Genomic DNA, 24163 nt, shown 5'->3' with positions numbered 1-24163 from the left:
TTGATGAACCTCCAAACTGCTTTCCACAATGGTTGAACTGATTTACATTCCCACCAGCAGTGTAGGAGGGTTCCCCTTTCTCCACAGCCTCGCCAACATTTGTTGTTGTTTGACTTTTGGATGGCAGCTATCCTTACTGGTGTGAGGTGATACCTCATTGTAGTTTTAATTTGCATTTCTCTGATAATTAGCGATGTGGAGCATCTTTTCATGTGTCTCTTGGCCATCTGTATTTCTTTTTTGGAGAACTGTCTGTTCAGTTCCTCTGCCCATTTTTTAATTGGGTTATTTGTTTTTTGTTTGTTGAGGCGTGTGAGCTCTTTATATATTCTGGACGTCAAGCCTTTATCGGATCTGTCATTTTCAAATATATTCTCCCATACTGTAGCGTTCCTTTTTGTTCTATTGATGGTGTCTTTCGCTGTACAGAACCTTTACAGCTTAATGTAGTCCCACTTGTTCATTTTTGCTGTTGTTTTCTTTGCCGGGGGAGAAATGTTCAAGAAGAGGTCACTCATATTTATGTCTAAGAGGTTTTTGCCTATGTTCTTTTCCAAGAGTTTAATGGTTTCATGACTTACATTTAGGTCTTTGATCCATTTTGAGTTTACCTTTGTATATGGGGTTAGACAATGTTCCAGTTTCATTCTCCTACATGTAGCTGTCCAGTTTTGCCAGCACCATCTGTTGAAGAGACTGTCATTTCCCCATTGTATGTCCATGGCTCCTTTATCAAATATTAATTGACCATATATGTTTGGGTTAATGTCTGGAGTCTCTAATCTGTTCCACTGGTCTGTGGCTCTGTTCTTGTGCCAGTACCAAATTGTCTTGATTACTATGGCTTTGTAGTAGAGCTTGAAGTTGGGGAGTGAGATCCCCCCTACTTTATTCTTCTTTCTCAGGATTGCTTTGGCTATTCGGGGTCTTTGGTGTTTCCATATGAATTTTTGAATTATTTGTTCCAATTCATTGAAGAATGTTGCTGGTAATTTGATAGGGATTGCATCAAATCTGTATATTGCTTTGGGCAGGATGGCCATTTTGACGATATTAATTCTTCCTAGCCATGAGCATGGGATGAGTTTCCATTTATTAGTGTCCCCTTTAATTTCTCTTAAGAGTGACTTGTAGTTTTCAGAGTATAAGTCTTTCACTTCTTTGGTTAGGTTTATTCCTAGGTATTTTATTCTTTTTGATGCAATGGTGAATGGAATTGTTTTCCTGATTTCTCTTTCTATTGATTCATTGTTAGTGTATAGGAAAGCTACAGATTTCTGTGTGTTAATTTTGTATCCTGCAACTTTGCTGTATTCTGATATCAGTTCTAGTAGTTTTGGAGTGGAGTCTTTAGGGTTTTTTATGTACAGTATCATATCATCTGCAAATAGTGACAGTTTAACTTCTTCTTTACCAATCTGGATTCCTTGTATTTCTTTGTTTTGTCTGATTGCCATGGCTAGGACCTCCAGTACTATGTTAAATAACAGTGGGGAGAGTGGGCATCCCTGTCTGGTTCCCGATCTCAGAGGAAATGCTTTCAGCTTCTCGCTGTTCAGTATAATGATGGCTGTGGGTTTATCATCTATGGCCTTTATTATGTTGAGGTACTTGCCCTCTATTCCCATTTTGCTGAGAGTTTTTATCATGAATGGATGTTGAATTTTGTCAAATGCTTTTTCAGCATCTATGGAGATGATCATGTGGTTTTTGTCTTTCTTTTTGTTGATGTGGTGGATGATGTTGATGGATTTTCGAATGTTGTACCATCCTTGCATCCCTGGGATGAACCCCACTTGGTCATGGTGTATGATCCTTTTGATATACTGTTGAATTCTGTTTGGTAATATTTTATTGAGTATTTTTGCATCTACATTCATCAGGGATATTGGTCTGTAATTTTCTTTTTTGGTGGGGTCTTTGCCTGGTTTTGGTATTAGGGTGATGTTGGCTTCATAGAATGAGTTTGGGAGTATTCCCTCTTCTTCTATTTTGTGGAACACTTTAAGGAGAATGGGTATTATGTCTTCTCTGTGTGTCTGATAAAATTCTGAGGTAAATCTGTCCGGGCCGGGGGTTTTGTTCTTGGGTAGTTTTTTTATTACCATTTCAATTTCTTTGCTCATAATTGGTTTGTTTAACTTTTGTGTTTCTTCCTTGGTCAGTCTTTGGAGGTTGTATTTTTCTAGGAAGTTGTCCATTTCTTCTAGGTTTTCCAGCTTGTTGGCATATAGGTTTTCATAGTACTCTTTAATAATTCTTTGTATTTCTGTGGAGTCTGTCGTGATTTTTCCATTCTCATTTCTGATTATGTTGATTTGTGTTGATTCTCTTTTTCTCTTAATAAGTTGGGATAGAGGCTTATCTATTTTGTTTATTTTCTCAAAGAACCATCTCTTGGTTTCGTTGATTTTTGCTATTGTTTTATTCTTCTCAATTTTGTTTATTTCTTCTCTGATCTTTATTATGTCCCTCCTTCTGCTGACTTTAGGCCTCATTTGTTCTTCTTTTTCCAGTTTCGATAATTGTGATGTTAGACTATTCATTTGGGATTGTTCTTCCTTCTTCAAGTGTGCCTGGATTGCTATATACTTTCCTCTTAAGACTGCTTTGCTGCGTCCCACAGAAGTTGGGGCTTTCTGTTGTTGTTGTCATTTGTTTCTATATATTCCTTGATCTCTATTTTGATTTGTTCATTGATCCATTGATTATTTAGTAGCATGTTGTTAAGCCTCCATGTGTTTGTGAGCCTTTTTGTTTTCTTTGTAGAATTTATTTCTAGTTTTATACCTTTGTGGTCTGAAAAATTGGTTGGTAGAATTTCAATATTTTGGAATTTACTGAGGCTCTTTTTGTGAGCTAGCATGTGGTCTATTCTGGAGAATGTTCCATGTGCACTTGAGAAGAATGTATATCCTGTTGCTTTTGGATGTAGAGTTCTATAGATGTCTATTCGGTCCATCTGTTCTAGTGTGTTCTTCAGTGCCTGTGTGTCCTTACTTATTTTCTGCCTGGTGGATCTATCCTTTGGGGTGAGTGGTGTGTTGACGTCTCCTAGAATGAATGCATTGCAGTCTATTTCCCTCTTTAGTTCTGTTAGTATTTGCTTCAAATATGCTGGTGCTCCTGTATGGGGTGCATATATATTTAGAATGGTTATATCCTCTTGTTGGACTGAGCCCTTTATCATTATGTGGTATCCTTCTTTATCTCTTGTTACTTTGTTTGTTTTGAAGTCTATTTTGTCTGATATTAGTACTGCAACCCCTGCTTTCTTCTCATTGTTGTTTGCCTGAAATATGTTTTTCCATCCCTTGGCTTTTAGTCTATGCTTGTCTTTGGGTTTCAGGTGAGTTTCTTGTAAGCAGCATATAGATGGGTCTTGCTTTTTTATCCATTCTATTACTGTGTGTGCTTTTGATTGGTGCATTAAGTCCATTTACATTTAGGGTGACTATTGAGAGATATGTACTTATTGCCATTGCAGGCTTTAGATTCGTGGTTACCAAAGGTTCAAGGTTAGCTTCTTTAGTATCTTACTGCCTAACTTAGCTCGCTTATTGAGCTGTTATATACACTGTCTGGAGATTCTTTTCTTCTCTCCCTTCTTATTCCTCCTCCTCCATTCTTCATATGTTGTGTGTTATGTTCTGTGCTCTTTTTAAGGGTGCTCCCATTTAGAGCAGTCCCTGTAGGATGCCCTGTAGAGGTGGTTTGTGGGAAGCAAATTCCCTCAGCTTTTGCTTGTCTGGGAATTGTTTAATCCCGCCATCATATTTAAATGATAGTCGTGCTGGATACAGTATCCCTGGTTCAAGGCCCTTCTGTTTCATTGCGTTAAGTATATCATGCCATTCTTTTCTGGCCTGTAGGGTTTCTGTCGAGAAGTCTGATGTTAGCCTGATGGGTTTTCCTTTATAGGTGACCTTTGTCTCTCTAGCTGCCTTTAAAACTCTTTCCTTGTCCTTGATCCTTGCCATTTTAATTACTATGTGTCTTGGTGTAGTTCTCCTTCGATCCTTTCTGTTGGGGGTCCTGTGTAATTCCATGGTCTGTTCGATTATTTCCTCCCCCAGTTTTGGGAAGTTTTCAGCCATTATTTCTTCAAAGAGACTTTGTATCCCTTTTCCTCTTTCTTCTTCTTCTGGTATCCCTATAATACGAATATTATTCCTTCTGGCTTGGTCACATAGTTCTCTTAGTGTTGTTTCATTCCTGGAGATACTTTTATCTCTCTCTATGTCAGCTTCTATACGTTCCTGTTCTCTGGCTTCTATTCCTTCAATGGCCTCTTGCATTTTATCCATTCTGCTTATAAATCCTTCCAGGGATTGTTTCACTTCTGTGATCTCCTTCCTGATATCTGTGATCTCCCTCCGGGCTTCATCCCACTGCTCTTGCATTTTTCTCTGCATCTGTGTCAGCATGTTCATGATTTTTATTTTGAATTCTTTTTCAGGAGGACTGGTTAGGTCTGTCTCCTTCTCAGGTGTTGTCTCTGTGATCTTTGTCTGCCTGTAGTTTTGTCTTTTCATGGTGATAGAGATAGTGTGCAGAGCTGGTACAAGTTACTGCTGGAAGAGCTTCCCTTCTTGTTGGTTTGTGGCCTTCCTCACCTGGGATAATAGTGACCTCTAGTGGCTTGTGCTGGGCAGGTGTGTGCAGACACGGCTTCTGCTTCCTGTCTGGTTGCTATGGGGTTTATCTCCGCTGTTGCTGTGGGTGTGGCCTGGCTGGGGCTGCTCCTCCAAAATGGTGGAGCCCTGTTGGAGGGGGAGCTGCTGGGAGGCTATTTATCTCCGTAAGGGGCCTCTGTGCTTCCTGCTGCCCAGGGGGTTAGAGTGCCCAGAGATCCCCAGATTCCCTGCCTCTGGTCTAAGCGACCTGTCCTACCCCTTTAAGACTTCCAAAAAGCACTCTCCAAACCAGAACAACAACAGCAACAATTAGAGAGGGAACAGAGAAAAAAAAAAAAAGGAAAAAACACTTTTGTCCTCAGGCGCCGGTCCCAGGCACCCGCTCACTGTGGTCCTGCTGCCCTGCCTCCCTTGCACCAGGGTCCCTGTCCCTTCAAAGGCTTCCAAAAAGCACCCGCCCACTGGTCCCGCAGGGAAAAACGTGCGATATTCTTTGTCCTCAGGCGCCGGTCCCAGGCACCTGCTCACCAGTCCGCCGCCCTGCCTCCCTAGCACCAGGGTCCCTGTCCCTTTAAGGCTTCCAAAAAGCACTCACCAAAAAGAGGAAAAAAAAGGGGGGAAACGCGCGATTTCCTCTGTCCTCAGGTGCTGGTCTCAGGCACCTGTCTACCGGTCCCGCAGGGAAAAACACGGGATATTCTTTGTCCTCAGGCGCTGGTTCCAGGCACCCGCTCACTGTGGTCCTGCTGCCCTGCCTCCCTTGCACCAGGGTCCCTGTCCCTTCAAGGCTTCCAAAAAGCACCTGCCCACTGGTCCTGCAGGGAAAAACGCGCGATATTCTTTGTCCTCAGGCGCCGGTCCCAGGCACCCGCTCACCAGTCCACCGCCCTGCCTCCCTAGCACCAGGGTCCCTGTCCCTTTAAGGCTTCCAAAAAGCACTCACCAAAAAGAGGAAAAAAAAGGGGAAAAACACGCGATTTCCTCTGTCCTCAGGTGCCGGTCTCAGGCACCTGCCTACCGGTCCCATAGGGAAAAACACAGGATATTCTTTGTCCTCAGGCGCCGGTCCCAGGCACCCGCTCACCAGTCCCGCCACCCTGCCTCCCTAGCACCGGGGTCCCTGTCCCTTTAAGGCTTCCAAAAAGCACTCGCCAAAAAGAGGGGAAAAATGCGCGGTTTCCTCCGTCCTCAAGTGCCGGTCCCAGGCACCCGCTCACTGGTCCCGCCACCCTGCCTCCCTAGCAACGGGGTCCCTGTCCCTTTAAGGCTTCCAAAAAGCACTCACCAAAAAAAAAAAAAAACCGCTCCGGTTTCTTTCCACCCGCCTGGAGCTGGGGGGAGGGGCGCTTGGGTCCCACCGGGCCGGGGCTTGTATCTTACCCCCTTCACAAGGTGCTGGGTTCTTGCAGGTGTGGATGTGTTCTGGATGTTGTCCTGTGTCTTGTGGGCTCTATTTTAGGAATATTTTTCTTTGTTATATTTTCATAGCTCTATGTGTTTTTGGGAGGAGATTTCCACTGCTCTGTTCACGCCGCCATCTTGGCTCCGCCTCCGCTACTATGTAATTTTTGTTTGAAAGATTTTATTGTACTGAAAATACATTTTTATGTTAAAAAATGATATTCAATCCAGTATAACTACATTTATTAATTACCACATTTGTTTACATATAATGACATCCAAGAAAAGAATGCACATATGTACATAAATGATGGTTTAAGTGTCTAGTTTTGGGAGACTGGTAAATTACTAATACAGAAGTAGCATAGAGCAATATACATACTGCACCTGCTACTGAACTTGAATGATATTTAGTAACACTGCATTTCCTCCACTGCAGTTGAAGAAATTAACATGAAATCAGAGACTACTGTAAGAAAGAGGAGGATAGCTAAACCATACCTTAAAATCTCAAAAAAAAAAGTTACCAAAAAAAAGCCTAAGTTAAGCTATTAAGTGTATATTCATCAGCACAGCTAAAGTAGCCTTCATATTGACTTGCAGTATCTGTTTTTTTTAAATTGTGTAGCAGTGAAATTCTTGAGGCTCAACTCTCTGTTAAGGAGCTGCAAGTCATCTTTACTGTTGCATGCCTGCTCAAATTGCCTGCTGCATTACTTTCTCCCATGTCCCTTGTTCTCCTAACAAAATTTGCTTAATAATCTGGATTGCACTTATGAGGGTGTGTTCAATTTGTGGTGGTCATTATGGTTTGTGTGGTATAATTCCACTTAAAAGAAAACAAACCTTGATTAAGACTCACTTTCATGAATCATTACCACACTTGCTTGATCTAATAAACAGATTTCTTTTTTTTAAATGCTTAAATATGCTTATCTATACCTTTGTACCTTTATAGAAAGCTGTTATACCTTTGTCATCTGTTGCATTATGTATTTTTAGTACACTAGGGTTTATACACATTCCCTGTGAAACCTTAATCTCTTTGACTGCCATCCCCTTTGTAACTCCCCTAAATTGTGGTAGAGTAGGCAATGCTGTGTTGGTAAACCAGCTCTCAAAAAGAAAAAGGCTCTGATTTAAAGTGATTGCCAATTTCTGTGGTGTAAATACCCCCAATTTTAAATTTCTAAGGTGTGACATCCAGCTCACAAAATTTTTGATTATTTAACAATAGACTCTGGTGAACTGACAAACCATGTAGGTAAGTAATATGATCATTTTTAATTCCTTGAAGGTGCTAGTTTTGCAACTGATGTAGAACAGCATTTTTCACTAACTGCTCATTCACTCATACCACCACAAAGTTCCTCCAGCTGCAGGAATAGACAATCATAACATATTTCAGTGTGGAATCAATGATGGATGAAAATTGTACCCTCCGTGCATCCCTGCAGAGCTAAAGCTAAATAAACCAATTTGCTGAATTACTTAGAGCCACGAATTTACTGCATCACAAACAGATATTTCCCACTTGTCAGAAAATGTAATAGAGCCAAGACACCAACTGCTGTTTGTTTTAGCCACCAGTGCAGACTAAATGGAATGGACATTCAATAAGCTGTATTAAACTGAAGGGTGCATTTTCAAAATAGTGAAGGGATGATTAAGGAGGCAACATTAATGTCAGAGGGAATTATGGGTATGAACACTTTCTGTTACTGTATAAACCTAGCCCTGCTATAAATGTTCAGTGGCATAAATAATGACCACACAGATGTATTTTGCTCTTGGAAGTTCAAACACTGAAAGGCAACTGACATTTTCAATGTTAACACTTTGGAGGGCAACATTTTTCCTGATTTACAAGGATGTCTATTATTTCAACACAGACTGATGAGAAAAAAAAAAACAGAAGAAAAATAAAAGTTAAAAGACCTGAAACACAATGGTAAAAAAAACCTTTTTAAAAAACATTGATTATAGTGAAAATAAAAATCCAGGCCTCTTCATTGTACTCAAATGAAATGGAAGGTGGAGGAAAGGAACAGTTAAAATTCTCTCCCCAAATCATGACTTTAAATTTCCTGGGTCCCGGGGACATGACTGGAGGCTGAATGCTAGCTCCTCTGGTGTTTTTCTTTCTTTTCTCTTTCCTGCCCCCACCTTCAATGGCACTAGAGCTTGAAACTGGGCACTCACCACTACGACTTCCTTCTCTATCTACCTCTGGGTTTCCTAAGGAGTCATGAAAAGTACTACAAGGACATCAGAAGGGAAGCTGGTACAGTCTGGGGATGATTTCAAGGTTCATGACTGCTGATTTTTGATCAAATGTTGACGGGGAGATTTGGCATCACCCACACATCTCCCTTCCTAGGATCTGAGCCACCACGGACCATGGTGAGGAGGAGCAGGCAGCACCATGCAACTCTCACTCTGTCTCACTTGTGATTCTTCTCTTTCTGTTACCTGCATGCCTGTGCTGATCCTACTGCTCACATCTATCCTTTCCCTACCTTTCAGCTTTCTTCCCCCTTTTGCAGTGCTGTGTTGTGAGAGCAGATGTACTGAAGAAAGTTTTCCTGTGATGACTGATTCCAATGATAGTATAAGACCCATCAAGTTATTATGTTTGCACAGTTCTCAGTATCTAAGTCAAAAGTCATGTTTATCATTAAATAAAAATGAAAACAAGGGTCACAGTTTGGATCCTGCAGAAGGCAGTCTCTGGGTCAGAGATCAATGCTCAGGGAGTGCCCTTGAGAACACAGCAGGATGTGACAGGAGTTGAGCTGAGGCAAGCTGGAAGGCTTCAGCTGCAGGGAGTTCCAGAGCTGGAATGGCTCACCAGAATCGTCCCAGTTTGGGTGGAAATTGTTGGTCCTTTATATCTCTACCTCCATCCGTCATTATATGGGAGCCTTCCTCAGAAGGACATGACTTTGTTAGGTGGCTCCTTATAGCTGAGATGTTCCCTGCAGGGACTGAAAGCTGGAAGCTGTTCCACTGAAACATCCACAGCAACTGGGGTAGTTAAGTCCTTTCCTGGAAGAGGGACTGAGCACCACATCTCCATGTCCACCTGCACCAGTCTCCTTACCCTGGAAAACATCTGTCATTCACAATTCATACATTCTTTATAACAGCAAAGAGGCTATCTAGTATTATGTTAAAAACTATTTGTGAATTCAACAGATGGTGCTGCTACAATTAGATATCCATAGGCAATAAACACCCTTGACCAAAATCTCTCACTTTATACAAATATTAACTCACAATGGATCATAGACTTAAATGTAACATGTAAAACCATGTAACTTTTAGAAAAAGACAAAGGAGGAAATGTTTGGGACCTCAGGTCAGGCAAAGAGTTCTTAGACAACATCAAAATAATAAGCCATTAAAAAAATCAATACACTGGACTTTATTAAATTAAAAACTTTGTTCTGCAAAAACTCATGTGAAGAGGATAAGACAAGCTGCAGATGGAGAAAATATTTGCAAACCACATATCTGACAAAGGACTAATATTTAGGTAACATAAAAAGTTCTCAAAATCAAAAGTTAGAAAATGGTCAAAAGATATGAAAAGACATTTCACTGAAAAGGATATACAGAGAGCAAATAAGCACATGAAGGGATGCTCAACATCATTAGTCATCAGAGAAATGCAAATCAAACCACAATAGTACATCACTATACACCTATCCAAATAACTAAAACAAAAAAATAGAAACATCACCAAATGCTGGCGAAGATGTGGAGAAACCAGATCAATTACACTTTGCTGGTGAGAAGAAAAACTGGTACAGCCATTCTGGAAAACTGCCTGGCAATTTCTTTAAAAACTAAATATGCAACTACCATGTGACTCAGCAATTGCACTGCTTGTCATTTATTTCAGAAAACTTAAAACTTAGATTCACACAAAAACCTGTACATGAATGTTTATGGCAGCTTTATTTGTAACATCCCTAACCTGACAGCAACCTAGGTGTCATTCGACAGTTGAATGGTTACACAAACTGTGGTACATCCAACCATGGGTATTACTCAGCTGTAAAAAGAAATGAACTATTGATAAATACCATAAGAACTCTCCAGGGAATTATGCTCAGAGAAAAAAGCCATTTTGTATGATTCCATTTATATAATTTCCTTAAAATGACAAAATTTGGAGCAGATTAGTGCTTGCCAGATGTTATGGATGGAGGAGTTATATGTCCCAGAGAAAAGTGGCTGTGGCTGTAAAAGGGCAACACCAGGGACTCTTTTGGTGACAGAAATATTCTGTATCTTTATTACATCAATGTTAGTATTCTGGTTGTGACCCTGCACTGTAATTTTGCATAGTGTTACTGCATGTTACTAACTGGTAAAGGATACCTGGGATTGCTCCTGATTATTCTTAGAACTGCATGTGGATCTGCAATTAACTCAAAATAAAAAGTTAAAATTTTGTGAAAAGATTTCAAACTCAGTAAACCAACTACATAATTTACTGTATGAAATAGCAACCTTACACATTGGTGGGTTTACTATTTGAGTTACCACTATTTGATGTGATGGTGATTCAATTATCTATTGCTACATAACAATCTACCTCAGAATATAGTGGCTTAACCAATAACCACTTTATTTTTTTCACAATTCTGTGGGTCAGGAATTTTAGCTCATCTGGGCAGGTAATTTAATTCATGTGGTGTCAGTTGGTGTCATTCACTCAGCTGCATTCAGGTGTAGGGTGGGCTAGAAATTCTAAGGCTTCACTCCCAAGCCTGGTGCCTTGGTGCTCTCCACAGGACTGGCTGAGCTTCCTCACATCATGGTGGTCTCAGGAAAGTCGGACTTTGGTTATAATGACTGACTTCCAAGAGGAAGTATATGAATTGGTAAACACTGAAGCTCTAGATCTTTTAATTTCTAACCTTGGAAATTACATAGCTTCGCTTCTGTCACATTCTATTGGTCAAAGCAAATCACAGCTCAAACTGAAGAGGAGGGGGAAAAGACTCCAATTCTTAATATTAGAAGAGGCAAAGGGTTTGTGGCCACCTTAACATAGGGGGAAATTAATTAACTATTTGGAAAAATTCTCTCCTTTGAGGGTTTAAAAAAATTACATATTCAATTATAAAGATATTGAGCTGTTCAGGTTTTCTATTTTATCTAGTCAGTTTTGGCAAGTTATGGTCTCTAAACAGGTTGTCTATTTCATCTAAGTTGCCAAATTTATTGGCCTAAAGCCGTTTGTAATACTCATTATCATTACCATTGTAATGCTGGTATATCTATAGTGATACCCACTTTTCCAAACCTTATATTGTTCATTTGTGCTTCCTTTTCTTTTCCTTGATCAGTTAGCTTCGAGTTTATCAGTTTTATTCATCTCAACCAACTTTTGGCTTATTTCTCATGGATTTTGCTTTTTCTATGTATCAGTGTCTGGAGAGCTTTCCATATTAGTACATATAGACTTATTTTTATTAATTGATGCCATAGTATTTCATATTATGAAGGTACCAGAATTTATTTAGTTATGGACATTCTTACTAATTTTTCTTTTTTCCTATTAGAGTACTGAAGGAAATATCCTTTTATATGTCTTTAAGTACACAGGAGAAAGGCAAGACTCCCAGAAGTTAAGTTGCTGGACAAGATGGTATATTGCTTGTACATTTTTAAACACATCACTCCCTAACTTTTCCAAATGGCTGTATCAATTGGCAAATCCATCAACTGAGTGGAATCACTCTCTGTTGATCCAGGTTCTTGCCAATAGTTAGTATTATGAATATTTTTCATTTATGTTTGGTTTGAATTTGCATGCCTTTAATCACAGAAGAGTGTGAGCATCTTGTGGCTGTTTGTGGCTTGAGAGTTTTCTCTTCTGATTAGGATTCTTTTTATCTATTTTTTTGTTATTCAACTTTTTCTTAATATAGTGATGATATTAAACCTTGGTGTGTTCCATATTTTCACGTATTTTAAATTTTGATGTGGTTAAACTAGTCACTTTTTTCTTTTGTGGCTTAGCATTTCTATCTTGCCAAAGAAAGTCCTTTATCTGGTTCTGAAAGTTCAATTGACACTCATTGGCTAGTCATTCTCTTGACTCTGGATGGCAGCTTTTCCACTGAATTCTAGCTTCCAGCCCCTAGGGGACCATGCTCCTTTCCCCCCACCCCACCATTGTGAAACTCTCAATTCCTCACACTTTACTCCAGACTTTAACATCTGTCCCCTCATCAATCCTCCATCCCCACCCCCCATATACCTTGAAAACAACTTGGAACCACAGAACATCAGAAGGAATGTTGGGAGTCATCTGGTTTCAAACTCTAATTTTCATAGATGAGGAGTATAAGATACAGACTTTGCTGTCCAATATGGCAGCCATTAGCCACATGTGAGTTTTAAATTTAAGTTTTAAAATGAAAAACTTCTGTTATATTAGCTAAATTTCAAATGCTCTATAGTTATATATGGTTCCTATACTGCAAGTGGGGACTTAGAACATTTCCATTATTGCAAAAAGTTCTAGTGGACAAGCATGCTGTAGAGCTTCATTACCTAAAGGGTGGCAGCAGGAGCTCAGGCATCACTGGGAGAAGGTTAGAAACAGAATCTCAATGAATAGAGAATCAGGCCTCAAACTAGAACTACAGGGCTGGAATATGTGATTTAGCAAGATCCACAGGAAGTCTGCATGCAGATTACAGTTGGAGAAGCCCTAATCTAATCCAATTTTTCCCTCCAAGGTCATACAGCTGATTGGTGACCAGGCCCTTCTCTTTACCCAACTACCAATTTCCTGAAGTCCTTGCCACACTTGTCTTCTCACTTTGTTGAATTATAGCACTTTAAATGCATTTATAGAGCAGGCAGGCCATTGAAACCCTCAGAAAATCCTCCATGCTCTCACCTCATTCTGGTTTGAAGTATGTGCTTGAACAGACTGGTGATTAATTGACGGACTTATGATAAAATCTCAGCTCTGTGATGGCTGTGTTGTTGTTCAGCATTTCTCCTGTGGAATCACTATTGGGGAACTAGAAATTAAAGCCAACTTTGAAAGCAGTGAGGTGCTAGTCATCAGCCTGTCTAGTATGTAAGGCTGGAGGCACCAGAGGGAGGAGTGAGCACGTCGGACGGACGCCGGCCTGATGATGTGCCAAAATCCCCAGCTGTGCCCCCTCCCAACCTGGAAAAGTTGCCTTAGGCTAGCCAATCCTCGCGCCGCTATAAATCTATGCTCTATCCCCACCCCTACCTTCTTTAAAAACTCGCTCTCTGCCCTGCTGGGTGAGACTTCTCCAGCCTGTGACTAACCAGACCGGCGAACATCACCTACGATTGCGCCCTATTAAACTTTTGGCTTCTTTGTAGCCTCCTTGCCTGGTTATTTCGGCTCGATTTTACCTTACATAGTACCCCTGGTATGGTGATATAATCTCAGCCTTCAGTTCTCTGGACTCCACAGCCCTTGGGTAGAGCTTGCAGAGCAGTCATATTTGTCTTGCAAAATGTCACCACTGACATTTGGTCACTCAAAGTAATAGGTTAGCAGGTCCAAAAGGAAGTGCATTTGGAAATAGGGCACCAGATTGTCCTGGAACCCTGGGAAATCTGCTTTCAAGGCACCACTAAAATCCAAAAAGGGCAATGATGGAACAAAAGTCTGGCTCAAGCAGTAGTTGAGGCTGGTGTAGGTGGTGCCCTTGAGGAACAGTTGCAGTAACAGAGCATGGCCTCACTGTCCCCCAGTGAGATGCAATGTCCAAGGGCTCTAGGGTGTGCAGCATTTAGGATGGAGCTGCAGGGTTTCTTCAATGCTGGCAGCATCCTGGGGCTGGCTGGCTGGCTGGCTGATTCCAGCTTTGACTTCTTGCCATAATCAAGAATAGCTCCTCTGCCAGCAGCAGGGTGATGCATGGGCCAGAGCAACCTCCAGCTGTGGGGATGATCATTAAGTCATATAGGCCTAATCACTGCTCTGTCAGCTTCTGGAAAAACTGCAGCCTTGAATCAATGATCCGTCTCTCTTTCTCTCTCTCTTTTTTTTAAAACTGTGCAGCAGCCTTAGGCATCTATGAGAGCAGGTTCCAGGTCCACAAAGACCTGTGAGGGTACATGCATGCCAGTCCAACTTTCCAAAGGTCCCACAGGAGTTGTTGCCACATACTTGGGCTTTGTGACTGGACTCAGTACCACTGGGCTGGGACCGTACTCCAGACAGTACAGTCCCTCACAACCAGCCTGGCCCATGAAGAAACAGGTGCCCAATACAGATACGGTCTGAGAGGTGATTGTGCCTTCATAGTGACGAAGAAGTAGTCAGAAACTTCTCAAGTCCCTCCCCCTCTCCAGGATTGGTAGGAAGCCAAGGAAGCTAAGGAGACAAAGTTTCTGTTAAGGCTTCAAGAATATAAAGGAATCACAAGGTGATTGGGTGCTTGAGATTAAAACAATATAACAATGTATTCTCTGCCCCCACCCGGACTCAGTGGTATCAAACAGCTTGTTAATCATAGTCATGGAAGCTTTATAATAAGGTATCCGGGTAACCTTTACAGAAATAGATTAAAATATAACTAGCATCCTGAATACACCTATAGTGACCTAATAGCTCCTACTGCAACAGTTTCCAGGTGCCAACTCCCCCCTTAGCTTTGTAGTAAATGTATAAAAGGCATGGACCTGCTGTACTCAGGGCTCACTCAGCCTTTGGAAATCACTCTCCTCTGAGCCCGCTGGCGTAAAATAAATCTCTGTCTTCCAAGTGCCGCTTGGTTCTTCTATCAATGATGCAGTCCAGGTTTCCGGTTTTCTGTAACAAGAGAGGGTCAGTTTTTGCAGACATAGTATGAGTATCTGGAAACACCATGAATTCCTCAAAGCGTTTTTATATGTCCGAGTCTTCCTAAAGATATTTCTGATCTGGATCAAATACAACAAAAATATTTATTATTACTATGCTCAAAGGAGTATGAATGGCTTTTTCCCCCTACATCATAGAAGACACCATTTCTACCCTCAAGGAACTTCCAGTGTAGTTGGAAGGATATTTAATTATGTCCATTAAAAAGCTGTCACAATTATACAAGGCTGAGAATCTGAGTGCCAGATGGGTTATGGAGGCTCATGAACTGCAAGGAGCTACGAAATGCGTTTAAAATAAAGGGTAGTGTATTTAGCATAGCCTCCCTAAAGGTACTAGCTCTCTTTCAATCTATTGTTTCTCAGCTTTTAGGACAGAGTAGGCACATCATAGGCACACAGTAAATACGAATGAATGAATGGTAATTGTATAATTACACAATAACGGAAGTGTTACAATTACAAAAACAGGCAGTATCTGAGGGCTAGCAAAACTTGCAAAACAGGTCGAGATGTTAATTATTTGAATTAGTTCTTCCCTATCAAGAACTAATACTTCCACAGTGACACTTTACCCGTCTCCCGTGCATACTAAACGCAGGGTGAATGGGAGTTGCTGGTTTGGGCCACTACCGTAACCGCAGCGCATACAGCAGTGAATACTGATCGGCTGAAGGGTCCTGTGAGTCGCCGTCTCCCCTAGGATACCCACCTAAAGGGAAGGGCTGGCGGGAGGTCCTATATCACCTGCATCACAACATTTCCTTCGTCATTGCAGCACCTATCGGACATTCTCTTGTCTCTGCCAGGGCAAGGTTCCCAGCGTTCTACCAAGGTACCAGCTCAGTGCCCGGCACCTGACAGTCAACACCAGCGATGATGCATTAACACAGACATTGAAATTAGATATCACCTGACTCTACTGGTGAGTCTCAACAACCTCTCCAGGTTGGCTGCCCCGCCCAGCGCCCAACCCCGAGCGATTCCGGTTGGATGACGCATGCGTGGGTGGGTGGGGCAATGACCCGGCACGCGCAGGCGCGCATTCGCACCGCCCGGTCGTGCGACTGGGCGGGCAACGCATGCGCGGGCGGTGGCAGCCTTAAGGGCGGCGGCGGCTGGGGTGGTGCAGTCGGCCTGTTAGCCGGCTTAGAAGCAGGGCCGGTATCTCCCGCGGCGGCGTCGGTCATGGCCGCGGAGGAGGAGGAGGTGGACTCGGCGGACACCTGCGAGAGGTGAGTCCGGCTCGGTCTGCGTGGGGATCCGGCGCGCGCTCCCCACGAAGGCCAGAGCCGGCCCGGCGGGCAGGAGGGCGGCGCCGAGGACCCGTAACCAGCCCAGCCGGTCCCTCGCCCAGCCCCGGCCGGAGTCCGCGCGGCGCCCAGGGAAGGAGCCCCGGGCCCGCTCTGCCACGGGCGGGCACCGGCGGTGGAGGGAGCCTGAGTCTGACTTCCGCGCGGAGGGGCGGCCGCATTGCTGTGTAAGCTGGTCCGCGGGGCTGGTGGAGAGGGTGGCCGGGCCCCCAGACGGGCCTCGTCGCCAGCCAAGGGTGTCCTTCGGGACGTCGGCGGCCTCGGACCCTCGCCCTGCCCCCGCGCCCCGGGCGTTGACCGCCGTACCAGCACCAGCCTCCAGGCAGGGGAAACGGCCAAGTCGCCGACCCCTTCCGACCGCTTCTGCTTTCAGGTCCGCGCTGTGCACTGTGCAGCCTGGGACCAGAACGAAAGTGCCGCCTGGGCCAAGCCTCTCCACAGCCCGGAGGAAGGGGCGGCGCTGCCTCGAGGCCGTCTGAGACCGAGAGTCCAAATTCACCCCCAGAAGACGTGGGAGAGAGGGGGTGTCGGGGGCAGGAGGAGCCCAGCGTGAGGGAGACGGGGTTGGCGGAGCGGATGTAAGGCTTTGGGTCCCAGAAAAAGTGTAATTTCAGATACTTATGGCAAGTTAACACTATATGGATAGCAAGTTCAGAATTAATGATCTTTCAAAAGGAGAGCTTCCTTTGCTTTCAAGTGTTCTGGTGTTACTGGAGAAGTGTATGTATGTTTATGCTTCAGAAACTATGGAAGTTGAGACTTCTTGATATACAAATATACACCAAGTTTAAATTATTTTCTATCTGTAACTACATGAACTTGTCAGTAGACAGATAGTAGAAAAATGAAATTGCCATAAACATTATTGCCTTATTTTTCAAGGCTAGTCATTTATATTGGAAAGTAAATAAGTTCTCTGCTTCCTTATGTATATTTAGTATTTGATAACTGTCCTACTTAAGATGTCTGGAGAAATTTGCATATGAAACAGCCTAAAGGAAAGAAGATAATAGGGAGTACCATGAAGAACAGCGTATTTGGAAAGATGTCGGGGTAAAAGTTGCAAAATATTAGAAACCAGGTTCTTCTACTGAATTTTGTTTGTGACAATAATGGGTCCATTGTTTTGCTGATGAACTTCCTTGTTGAGGTGAGATGCTCAGTGTCACGTGGACACAAATAGGAATCTGACTGGTAGCTTTTACCCATTTAGTTTGTGGCAACATGTTTGGCTCTTTCTGACACTGTTTTTAGGTGAACTCTTTGGTCTACATGTTGTTTTGGGGCTTGGGAGTCCAGGGCACAGTGGCAAAAGGAATTTGTGGCTTTAGATGATAGCTGGAGGTCACTGGGGGCAGACTAAAAAATCCTTAGCAGCTGACCAGCCATAGTCCCATGACAGAGGTAGGCCTCCTTGGTACTCTTGGCAGTACACTTGAGCAATGTCCAGTGTCTACATTAGTGTGGCCTTCAGAACTGTACCAAGCAGGTGAACAAGCATGTGTTTCTGTTGGGTGTTGCCTAAATGTGCTCATAGTAAACCTGAGGTCAACCCTGTGGTTTGGTATTACTGTTCCCATGTTTCAGTTGAAACTGCAACTGGAAGGGCTTCGAACACCCCCCTAACAAGTAGCAGGGTTGGATTGGAGCCCCCTCAAATGTCTGGGATTAATCTAAGGCTCTTTCCCTATCTCAGCTACCTCTCACTGGGATTGAGATGATGCATGTGGGATGTTTCATTCTTGTTTCTTTTGCTTACTCTACTGACACTTTATTTTACCATTGCCTTTACACAGAGCTCACTTTTTAAAAAAATATGGTAAAACAGTGTAACTATTCTAAGATCCAAGTGGATTGTGAGAAAACTGAAGTCTTGACACAAGTTCCCTATCCTTAAAACATTTCAGGTTTGGATGGGGAGATGACATTAACAAAGGAAACAATTATAAACTGGTCCTAGGAGGGCTTTTGGAGGCCTAGTGATTCTTGTGTTTTCTTTTGTGACTCTTTTAGTGAAGATAGGCATGCCTGGAGGCAATTTGGCTTTCAACCCTTTTCAGTTGCAATACAGTTGAGAAAGCTAAATGTGACAAGAGTGGGTTACTGTGTGAATTGCTACAAGGTTGTTGCAGAGAATAATTAAGTATCAGTTCCAAGAAAAGTTCCAAGGAGTACTGTGTGAATTGCTGCAAGGTTGTCTCAGAGAATGATTAAGTATCAGTTCCAAGGAAAGCTGTCATAGAATTGTTCAGTTGCAGAGTAGACGGTAAAATAATAGGTGGTTTGCAGTGTTGTACTGGAGTTAGCTTGTACTGGCAGCCATTACTAAATTTTTCAGGAATTTTGCCAACCATTGGCAACATGGTAGTATTTACACTATGGAAATCAAGCTATAAAGAAGGGGCTTATTTTTTTTTCTCCCTTTCCTGTTCCAGTCCCCTACTGGATTTACATTAGAATTTGTCTGTAGTTCTTTGCTTTGGAGAGAGGAGAGGTGGATATTTCTCTTTCAAAAAACTGCTAAGATCAATGACTCCTCCCTATCACCATCTTCCCTTTCCAACCCCCTGCCACTTGAAAAACCACAAAACTCTTCAGTGTTACATCCCCGTAGGCTTTTATTTCTCTCAGTACATATCTTTCTCGGCTCCACTTCAGTGTTTGATACTGTAAAGTTAGCTGCACCTTTTTTAAAACTCTTATCAGACATTCTAGATCTTAGGATATTTTGCTTGTCTTCCCTCAGACCATTCCCTAAATGTGGTTATTCTCCAAGATTCTATCTTCATCTTTGTTTTCATTTTTTTCCTTGTTTACTCACACTCCTTCAACTGTCTTGTCTGTGGAGAGGACTGAAATCTCATCCTCATTTTGGAGCTTCTTGAGGACTAGTGATGTTTGTAATTGTGTGCCAAACGTTTGCACCAGATTCTTCAGATGTAACATCCAAGCCAGGGTCTTATGTGCACCTTCCTTCCCCTGAACTCAATACAAAAAGCTCAGTTCTTCCTCTGGACTTCCCTATTTTTATTAGAGCACTTTATATTCTTCTGGTCATCCAGATTCAGAACAGTGGCTTGATCTTTCAGTTCTCTTCTCCCCTCTTCATTGCCCTGAATACCAAATCTGTTACCAACTCCAGTAGATTTTAGGAACATCTACTTTCCCACTGTCACCTGGTTCAGACCCTCCTTATGCCCTTTTCCGGATTATTATAGGCTTTAGTAACACATTCCGTTTCTATGCTCTCATCATGGCTTATTTCATTAATTATGTTTATATCTCCAAAAGGTGTGGCTTTTTGTTTGTAGCACAGCCACACACAGTGGCCTTATTATATGTCCTTAGCCTGACTTCAAAGCCCTTTGCAAGGCAGTGTGGCTCCTATCTATCTTTGGAGTCTTATTTCCACCCCTGTGCACTGGGTTCTGGCCAAGCTATATCTCTCATTGTTTTCTAAACACCTTACTTGCTCATCATCTCCATTTCCTATAGCTTGGTTCACATTGTTTACTCTGACCCAAAACAGATTGTGATCTCCCTTTTCTAAAGGTCTACAGTATTTTCCTAAACTTTCTTTTGGCACTTACACCATGTTTTGTATAGTTCTTTGTGTATTTGTTTTATCAGTTCCTTGAGGACAAAGCTTTTATCTTACTCAAATGCCTGGTAGAGACTAAAGGGGCCTTATAAATAGTAACTTCAATATATGTTTATTGAATTAAACACTTTAATATTGTATATTTATCCTGACACAAACATTAAGATCAAAACCTCATAGTTGATTATTTTGCAGCTGTGTGACCTAAGTATTTTCATGTTAAGATAAGGAACATCAAAAGATGTTTCTTTAATCCTTTGAAAAATGAAAGTTTGAATTAGACTAGGACAACAGTTTGAATCTTGAACTTAAATTACATTGGGTAGGGAGTTACGTTTCTATTTCTTGACCTTGGATGAATCAACCATGCTTCGCTGTTTTGCCTGTTCTCCAAAATGCCAATCATAAATAGATCAGCAAATGCAGATTTCAGTCCTGTGATAAAGAACTTAACAAAAGATTGTAAAGTCCTGGGGATCCCAGAAACAACACTGGATAATACGTTAAAGAATTACAGTCTCTGAGCTATTCCCTGAAGATTTTATTTATATTATTTGTAATAGAAGCAGTATATTGTTAGGTTTTTAATCTAACCTCATGCATGGTTCTGTAATTCCCCACTGTTGATTATGAATCATAAAATATTATGTGTAAAGATGATTTTATTAAAAATTACTAAGTTTGAGACCTGGGATTTTCTTCTTTTTCTTTTATCTAGTGGATGAACTTACTTTAGAACTAACATGAAGTGTCACTTGGATATGTTAAGAAATGTAAATGTAGAAGTACACATGTAGCTTTCTTTAAGTATGTTTGATGCTGTGTCTGATTTCGGAGTAGTTTGTTTACTGTGTGAAAGAAAGTAGGAAACAAATGGGGCAACAATATTACTAGGACATGGCTATGTCTAGAACACTGATTCTCCATCTCTGGGTGTTTAAAACTTACAGGTTAAAAATGAAATGAAAAAAAAAAAAAACAGAGAGAAGGCAAACAAGCCTATTTCTTAGAAGCAAGTTAAAATATATTAGAGACCTGTGTTGTCATTGATCTAATGGTTAGTGATAATCTAAATCATTTAAATTGTTTATTTAAAATAAAGTGGTGTGTTAGTACTTAAATTATAGTTTTATGAGTCATATTCTTTTTTTTTTCTCTCTCTCTTTTCCAACGATAGGATTTAGGAAGTCACTTCCCGGGAAAGCAGGCTTTATTTGCCCAAGTGTTATAATTTCCAGTTTGGAAGTTTTCATTCACTCATTGGTTAAGGAATTATTTCAGATGAATGTATATATTCATACCTCTAATTAATTATTTAATGTAAAAATCAAAACCTCATAGTTTTGCTAAGTGGGACAGAGTATTGTGCTTAAAGTAGCTTATTGAGAGCAGTAATAACTTTTCTTTCTTAACAGTAGCAGTATAGGGATGGAGGCCATTTTAAACAAAATTGTAGAATAATGAAATCCTCTTTACTTATAACCTAATTAGAAATATTATTCAAGTGGCCAAGAGTATGTGGAAATTGTCCAAACGTCTGTATATTTCCTTCAGAGTACTTTGAAACCTCTTTCACTGTTTCACAATATTATAGATTGTGCAATTCAGGTTTAGCAATACTATATATAGTCAAATGTCTTAGAGAACAAAACAGAGATTACAGGAAACTTAAATGTTGATGGCATAAGGCATGATGGCATACAATGTTAATGATATTTTCAAAAAACTAGGTGGAAAGGTAAGGGAAAAATTTCAGTGTTTTCTCTCTCAAACTCAGGATATTTAAAATCAGGTTATTAAGTTAGTAAGCTCTATTAATATGTTAAGCATGTCTTATTTGGCTTTCTTAGAATTGCCACCTCTAGTGTAGTCTTTTAAAGCTTTCTTACTCAGAAGTCTGCTCACTGAAAAGATTCTTTCTATTAATTACAGAAATTATAAAGCAGAATTCCTTTTGTTGTTGTTAGATGCTTTAGAATTTGGATTATCAGCCTTGCTAATAATGTCAGTGCTCAGCTGATGGGGTGGTTTAGAAAACCTTTAGGTGCATATTGGTAAGCCTTCTGTGTGGCACATAGGTATAGTCCCTGTGGTGAATGGCTTCTCTTTATTATTGCTGTTGATACTTGGGTCACTTCTGAAGTTACTCACTGGATGATGTTTATTGATTATCTGCTTAAAACAACTTAAATTTTGCTTTTCTATTTATTTTCCAAAACTTTGAGGAGACAGCTGTGCATCTTTTTTACTGTTTTATATCAGGGCCACATGAATTTAATTTTTACTTTAGATTTTGTGAACTTGGAAGAATGGCTGGATATCTGACAAGCTTCAGTCTTGTGTCCTTAGTTCCCATCTCATGTCCTTAGTTCCAGTTCCAGTCTTCCACATACTAAGCTTAGAAACGCACAGCAACACTCTTGACATAGGAGATTTTGTGGAAAATGTAGAAGATCTCTTTGAAAAAGAGGTTAATTTACCCTACCGATAGGAGGTGAGGTTGGATGAATGTTTTAGAGCATTGAAGCATTAGATGGGGAAGGGTAAGACATGGTAATTTGTGAACAAAGGGTGATTAACTAAAGGATGGAGAAGATAGACCCCTGCTTTTGACTCTTCTTTTTTTTTGGTATCACTAATGTAGAATTACATGAGCAATATTATGGTTACTAGACTCCCCCTATTATCAAGTCCCCACCACATACCCCATTACAGTCACTGTCCATCAGCGTAGTAAGGTGCTGTAGAATCACTACTTGTCTTCTCCGTGTTATACTGCCTTCCCCATGTCCCCCCTCCCCCACATTATGTGTGCTAATCGTAATGCCCCTTTCCCCCCCTTATCCCTTCCTTTCCACGCATCCTCCCCAGTCCCTTTTCCCTTTGGTAACTGTTAGTCCATTCATGGCTTCTGTGCGTCTGCTGCTGTTTTGTTCCTTCAGTTTTTTTCTTTGTTATACTTCACAGATGAGTGAAATCATTTGATGCTTGTCTTTTTCCGCCTGGCTTGTTTCACTGAGCATAATACCCTCTAGCTCCATCCATGTTGCTGCAAATGGTAGGATTTGTTTTCTTCTTATGGCTGAATAATATTCCATTGTGTATATGTACCACATCTTCTTTATCCATTCATCCACTGATGGACACTTAGGTTGCTTCCATTTCTTGGCTACTGTAAATAGTGCTGTGATAAACATAGGGGTGCATATGTCTTTTTCAAACTGGGCTCCTGCATTCTTAGGGTTAATTCCTAGGAGTGGAATTCCTGAGTCAAATGGTATTTCTATATTTTGTTTTTTGAGGAACCTCCATACTGCTTTCCACAATGGTGGAACTAATTTACATTCCCACCAGGAGTGTAGGAGGTTCCCCTTTCTCCACATGCTTGCCAACATTTGTTGTTGTTTGTCTTTTGGATGTTGGCCATCCCAACTAGTGTGAGGTGATATCTTATTGTGGTTTTAATTTGCATTTCTCTCATGCTTAGGGATGTGGAGCATCTTTTCATGTGCCTGCTGGTCATCTGAATTTCTTCTTTGAGAAGTGTCTGTTCAGCTCCTCTGCCCATTTTTTAATCGGTTTGTTTTTTGTTGAGGTGCGTGAGCTCTTTACATATTTTGGATGTCAACCTCTTATCAGATATGTCATTTATAAATATATTCTCCCATACTGTAGGATGTCTTTTTGTTCTACTGATGGTGTCCTTTGCTGTACAGAAGCTTTTTAGTTTGATATAGTCCCACTTGTCCATTTTTGCTTTTGTTTCCCTTGAACGGGGAGATATGTTCATGAAGAAGTTGCTCATGTTTATGTCCACGAGATTTTTGCCTATGTTTTTTTCCAAGAGTTTTATGGTTTCATGATTTACATTCAGGTCTTTGATCCATTTTGCGTTTACTTTTGTGTATGAGTTAGACAATAATCCAGTTTCATTCTCTTACATGTAGCTGTCCAGTTTCCTGCTTTTGACTCTTTAGGATTGTTCCTTTGAGCCTATTATGTGCGTAGCACTCAATCCTGTAGCATATCTCTAAGAAAGAAGTAGAAAAGTTTCTAAAGAATAGTTTATCATCTGTCTAAAGCAAAACTGATTGGACAAAAACATTATTAGGGTTAGGGAAAAAGAGCTGTTCTTCACAGTTGCATTAAAAATGAAAAAATCTTTTACTATTTTAAATACAGATTTTCCAGTTAAATATATTTTAGAAAAACTCCACTTAAAAGAAATCATTTGCTTTGATGTAAAGGTTGCTGTGAAAACCTGAAGTTGTTAGCAACTCTTGGGGTTGAAGAGCCCTAATTTGTAATGTAATGCACTAGACTTGGAA

The 24163-nt window shown here is 41.1% G+C and overlaps 1 protein-coding gene and 1 long non-coding RNA gene across 4 annotated transcripts in view; one reads left to right on the top strand and one right to left on the bottom strand.

The window, feature by feature from the left end:
* Positions 1–9446: 9446 nt before the first annotated feature.
* On the bottom strand, positions 9447–15896 carry LOC108406457 (uncharacterized). Its single transcript, XR_001855466.3, has 3 exons — positions 15634–15896; positions 14742–14871; positions 9447–14433 (listed from the first exon to the last, which is right to left on the bottom strand). It is a non-coding gene; the product is annotated as an uncharacterized lncRNA (long non-coding RNA).
* A 73-nt stretch (positions 15897–15969) lies between these two features.
* Positions 15970–24163, top strand: part of ABHD5 (abhydrolase domain containing 5, lysophosphatidic acid acyltransferase) — a 34556-nt gene continuing 26362 nt past the window's right edge. For all 3 annotated transcript variants that reach the window (XM_017675154.3, XM_036996238.2, XM_017675153.3), the window contains exon 1: positions 15970–16156. In XM_017675154.3, the coding sequence (XP_017530643.1) occupies positions 16110–16156 (47 nt within the window). In that variant the 5' untranslated portion in view covers positions 15970–16109. The remainder of the gene's footprint in view (positions 16157–24163) is intronic.

This window comes from Manis javanica, chromosome 3, assembly GCF_040802235.1.
Source record: "Manis javanica isolate MJ-LG chromosome 3, MJ_LKY, whole genome shotgun sequence".
Lineage (NCBI taxonomy): Eukaryota > Metazoa > Chordata > Mammalia > Pholidota > Manidae > Manis > Manis javanica.
This window is presented reverse-complemented; position numbering and strand designations above follow the sequence as displayed.